At 48.4% G+C, this 5,726-nt stretch overlaps 1 protein-coding gene across 1 annotated transcript; it reads left to right on the forward strand.

The window, feature by feature from the left end:
- Positions 1-582: 582 nt before the first annotated feature.
- On the forward strand, positions 583-1,509 carry LOC307097976 (olfactory receptor 4N4C; the record flags this gene model as incomplete). The annotated part of the gene is made up of 1 exon (XM_079768307.1): positions 583-1,509. One exon carries the CDS (start codon positions 583-585, stop codon positions 1,507-1,509), a length of 927 nt encoding a protein of 308 aa, XP_079624433.1.
- Between the last annotated feature and the right edge of the window lie 4,217 nt (positions 1,510-5,726).

Raw genomic sequence — 5,726 nt, forward strand, 5'->3', positions numbered from 1 at the left:
GAAATATTTCAGGTAAATACAAGTTTGTTTGTTTGTTTTTTAGCATTTTAGGTAAATATTTCTAAGGTATAATTCACATTGACTAAATATTCAAATATCTGTATAGTTTAATAAATTTTGGCAAATAGAGACTTGTAACATAATTAAGGTATAGAACAAATCTGTCACCTTAAAACGATTTGTCATTTCTCTTTGCTGTCAATCTTCACTTCACCACCATTTAAATAAAGGAAACCTAAAGAACTTAATAATTGTGGTTATGTTTTTCTCAATCAGAAAAATTTTCGTTTGCCTAATGCAAATAATCAATCCAGGACAGAGGCATTCCAGACTCCCACATAAGGGAACATAAACAAAAGCATAGGACTGAAGCAGAAAAAGAGTGTGGCTTCAAGACCATACTCTTGAAGTTAAATAAAGTAAAAAAATAAATAAATAAAGGGAAAAATATGTCTTAGGTTGTGGGAGAATGAGGACATCATATAGATGTGGCATACACTGATGTTAGTTATAGAAGAAGTATGATCTAGATGAAAAAGATGGAAATAAACTCTATTCCTTGATGTTTTGTAGGCAGAAGAAATGGAGATAGAAAATAGCACAGTCGTGAAAGAATTCATCCTTCTTGGTCTGACCCAGTCTCAAAATATTCAGCTACTGATCTTTGTGCTAGTTTTAATTTTCTACCTCATCATCCTCCCTGGAAATTTCCTCATCATTCTCACTATCAGATCAGACCCTGGCCTCACAGCGCCCCTCTACTTCTTTCTGGGCAACTTGGCGTTCCTGGATGCATCCTACTCCTTTATTGTGGCGCCCAGGATGCTGGTGGACTTCCTCTCTGAGAAGAAGGTAATCTCCTACAGGGACTGCATCACTCAGCTCTTTTTCTTGCACTTCCTTGGAGGAGGGGAAGGGTTACTCCTTGTTGTGATGGCCTTTGACCGCTACATAGCCATCTGCCGTCCTTTACACTATTCAACTGTCATGAACCCCAGAGCCTGCTATGCCTTGCTGTTGGCTCTGTGGCTAGGAGGCTTTGTCCACTCCATCATTCAGGTGGCCCTCATCCTCCGCTTGCCCTTCTGTGGCCCAAACCAGCTGGATAACTTCTTCTGTGATGTGCCGCAGGTCATCAAGCTGGCCTGCACAGACACCTTTGTGGTGGAGCTCCTAATGGTCTTCAACAGTGGCCTGCTCACCCTCCTGTGCTTCCTGGGCCTTTTGTCTTCCTATGCAGTCATCATCCATCGTGTACATCGGTCGTCCTCTGAGGGGAAGAACAAAGCCCTGTCCACTTGTACTACTCATGTCATTATTATACTTATCATGTTTGGACCTGCCATCTTCATCTATACTCGCCCCTTTAGGGCCTTACCAGTGGATAAGGTGGTTTCCTTTTTCCATACAGTGATCATTCCTTTGTTGAATCCTGTAATTTATACCTTTCGCAACCAGGAAGTGAAATCTGCCATGTGGAGGTTATTGAGTCAGTATGTGGTCTGCTGAATGGATTGTATAGTAAGTCAAAACAGGGGAAGTTGGGTGTACATTATTTATTCATTTAATAAATATATTTTTTGCATTGATTCCCTCCCATTTGTCAGCTATTATTGTAGGCAATGAGGGAGAGTTATGTGTAACAAGAGAAAAAACTTGATATCTTTGAAGACTATAAAAGAAACACCAGAGTGGTTGATGTATAAAGGGTGATAGAGGAGTTAAATTTTATCTGACTAGAAAGATCAAGTCACAAAGGTCTTTTAGGCTAAGATAAGAAGTTTTATTCTGTTTTAATTGCAGTAAGAGTTCATCTTAATGTTTTAAGCAAGGAAGTCACTCATTCACAATTGTCTTTTCTATGGTTTAGATTGAGCAACATCAGATTCTGGGCAGAGATCAATAAGCTGCAAAACATTAGTAAGAGCAAAATATTATTTGCAGACCTATATATATTTCTTTCTATATATATTTTCCTCCCCTCTGCTCAAATTTAGTAGAGGACTAAGATACAATGATTATTGATTTTATGGAAAAATATTATGACATTGATTTCATTAATTTTTTAGAGCTTCAGGATTATTACTAGTGGGTTTTTACAAATACTCCCTGGTTGTTAAAACATGTCCTTAATTAATTTCACTCTGCTTATGATAGTGATAGTTAATTAGTACTACAGATTATATTGGAGATTACATAAATCAAACCAGTTATTTTTAATACAATGGAGTTTAATGCAGGAAATTAGGTATATAGAAATTGTTTTAAGAGGTGGAAAATCACTCTCTACGCTGGGCATCCAGACATAATTGCCCAAAAATATACATAACTGCCAATAAAACTAAGCTGCCCAGCGATCCATACCTACAATAGTTAGGAGACTGGGAAAACAAGAAGCCACTTTGGTAGCTCCTGTCTGAAGAAACATATCACTTAACTGTGGTCTGGGATCAAGAGAATGATATGCCTTTCATGTTATTGCCTTTTTCCAATTAATTTTTTTTCTAAATTTAAGCTTTACATGAAAACATTTGATATGAACCTTAGATACAAAAGTTCTAGAAGAATGTGTTTATATGTTCACAGCTTCTTTGGAAAACTACACAAGGCAAAAAATAGTGGTAAATATAGGGTTATGGATTTATAATCTTTTTTTGTTTTTCTTTATTGATTACTAGAGGCCCGGTGCACGAAATTCGTGCACTGGGGGAGGGGGTGTCCTTCAGCCCAACCTGCACCCTCTCCAATCTGGGATCCCTCGGGGAATGTCTGACTGCCTGTTTAGGCCCGATCCCTGTAGGATCGGGCCTAAACAGGCAGTCAGACATCCCTTTCACAATCTGGAAGTGCTGGCTCCCAACTGCTTGCCTGCCTGCCTAATTGCCCCTAACCGCTTCTGCCTGCAAACCTGATCACCCCCTAACCACTCCCCTGCAAGCCTGATCGATGCCTAACTGTTCCCCTGCCAGCCCAATCATCCCCAACTGCCCTCCCATGACAACCCGGTCACTCCCAAATGCCCTCCCCTGCATATTCCCTCTTTATTAGATAGGGTTTTTTCTTTAACATATTGGACAGCCCTAATTGGTTTGGCTCAGTGGATGGAGCATCGGCCTGCAGACTCAAGGGTCCCAGGTTCGATTCTGCTGGGAGGGGGATCGCGCTGTGGGGGTGTGCGGCCCTCGCAGGCTGAGACCCCAGTCCAGGCTATGGCTGCTGGGAGGGGGATCGCGCTGTGGGGGTGCGCGCTCCTCGCAGGCTGAGACCCCAGTCCAGGCTATGGCTGCTGGGAGGGGGATAGCGCTGTGGGGGTGCGCGCCCCTCGCACTGAGACCCCAGCCCAGGCTATGGCTGCTGGGAGGGGGATTGCACCCTTCACAGGCTGAGACCCCAGCCCAGGCTATGGCTGCAGGCAGGGGCATCGCGCTGTGGGGGTGCGCGACCCTCGCACGCTGAGACCCCAGCCCAGGCTATGGCTGCTGGTAGGGGGATCGCGTTTTGGGGGTGCGCGCCCCTCACACGCTGAGACCCCAGCCCAGGCTATGGCTGCCGGCAGGGGGATCGCGCTGTGGGGGTGCGCGCCCCTCGCAGGCTGAGACCCCAGCCCAGGCTATGGCTGCCGGCAGGGGGATCACGCTGTGGGGGTGCGTGCCCCTCGCACTGAGACCCCAGCCCAGGCTATGGCTGCTGGGAGGGGGATCGCGCTGTGGGGGTGCGCGCCCCTCGCACTGAGACCCCAGTCCAGGCTATGGCTGCTGGGAGGGGGATCGCGCTGTGGGGGTTCGAGCCCCTCGCAGGCTGAGACCCCAGTCCAGGCTATGGCTGCTGGGAGGGGGATAGCGCTGTGGGGGTGCACGCCCCTAGCACTGAGACCCCAGCCCAGGCTATGGCTGCTGGGAGGGGCATCGCGCTGTGGGGGTGCGCGGCCCTCTCACGCTGAGACCCCAGCCCAGGCTATGGCTGCTGGGAGGGGGATCGCATTGTGGGGGTGCGCGCCCCTCATACGCTGAGACCCCAGCCCAGGCTATGGCTGCGGGTAGGGGGATCGCGCTGTGGGGGTGTACGCCCCTCGCAGGCTTAGACTCAGCCCAGGCTTTGGCTGCTGGGAAGGGATCGCGCTGTGGGAGTGCACGTCCCTTGCACTGAGACCCCAGCCCAGGCTATGGCCGCTGGGAGGGGGATCGTGCAATTGGGATTTACGCCCTTTCAGGCTTAGACTCAGCCCAGGCTATGGCTGCTGGGAGGGGGATAGCGCTGTGGGGGTGCGCGCCCCTCGCAGGCTGAGACCCCAGCCCAGGCTATGGCTGCTGGGAGGGGGATCGGGCTGTGGGGGTGCGCGCCCCTCGCACTGAGACCCCAGCCCAGGCTATGGCTGCTGGGAGGGGGATCGCGTTGTGGGGGTGCGTGCCCCTCATAAGCTGAGACCCCAGCCCAGGCTATGGCTGCGGGGAGGGCGATCGTGCTGTGGGGGTGTACGCCCCTCACACTGAGACCCCAGCCCAGGCTATGGCTGCTGGGAGGGGGATCGCATTGTGGGGGTGCGTGCCCCTCATAAGCTGAGACCCCAGCCCAGGCTATGGCTGCGGGGAGGGCGATCGTGCTGTGGGGGTGTACGCCCCTCACAGGCTTAGACTCAGTCCAGGCTATGGCTGCTGGGAGGGGGATCGCGCTGTGGGAGTGCGCGCCCCTCGCACTGAGACCCCAGCCCAGGCTATGGCCGCTTGGAGGGGGATCGTGCAATTGGGATTTACGCCCTTTCAGGCTTAGATTCAGCCCAGGCTAAGGCTGCTGGGAGGGGTTCGCGCCATGGGGTGCGCGCCTCTCTCGCAGGCTTAGACTCAGCCTAGGCTATGGCTGCTGGGAGGGGGATCATGCCATTGGGGTGCGTGCCCCTCGCAGGCTGAGACCCCAGCCCAGGCTGACACTGCTGGGCGGGAATCGTGGTGTGGGGGCACAGGCGCCTCCGAGCTGGACAACCTGCATTGCGAAGGCTGCGCGGACTGGGGGACTCAGGCAGGGATGAGAGGACTGGGCGCCGCCATCTTGTGGCCATGGGCGCCGCCATTTTTGTCGCGGAGTGATAGTTAATTTGCATATTACTGTTTTATTAGATATGAAGGTATTACATATGTGTCCTTATCCCCCATTGCCCACCCCCTCCCTCCACTTATGCCCTCACCCCCCTGGTGTGTGTGTCCATTGATAGATTTATAATCTTATAGATGAGAAAGTTCAGTGAAGTATAATATAAAAATAGAAAATAAAAATAAAAAAGTTACATTTGACACAGTAAAAAACATATGTGTAAGCAAAGGTAAAAAAGTGATGAAATTCTGCCCACCACATATGGATGTGTGGATTAATATCTGCACAATTATAGAGGTTTGTATGGAAATGGAATTGAATGTTCCTTTCCTACCACAGGATGCTACAAGGAGGCATCCATACATAAAAATTAAAATTAAAAACCCCATTTACTAAGGAAATTAAAATAAATGATAAAAAGTTAATTCACTTAATGCTTCATAAGTGAATATGAAGTAGATACATGCTCAGAAGGAAATATGGGCAATTATAACTAATAATGAATTAATGAAGAAAAAATGAAAAGGTTTATAAATATAAAAATAAAAATAATTTTATTCTCAAAAACCAACCATGAGAATAAAGATCACTGATTCTGGTAAGTCTGTAGAAGAATGTTGCTCATGTATTAGCAACAATAA

Source organism: Cnephaeus nilssonii (genome assembly GCF_951640355.1).
Source record: "Cnephaeus nilssonii genome assembly, chromosome: 4".
In the NCBI taxonomy this organism is placed as follows: domain Eukaryota; kingdom Metazoa; phylum Chordata; class Mammalia; order Chiroptera; family Vespertilionidae; genus Cnephaeus; species Cnephaeus nilssonii.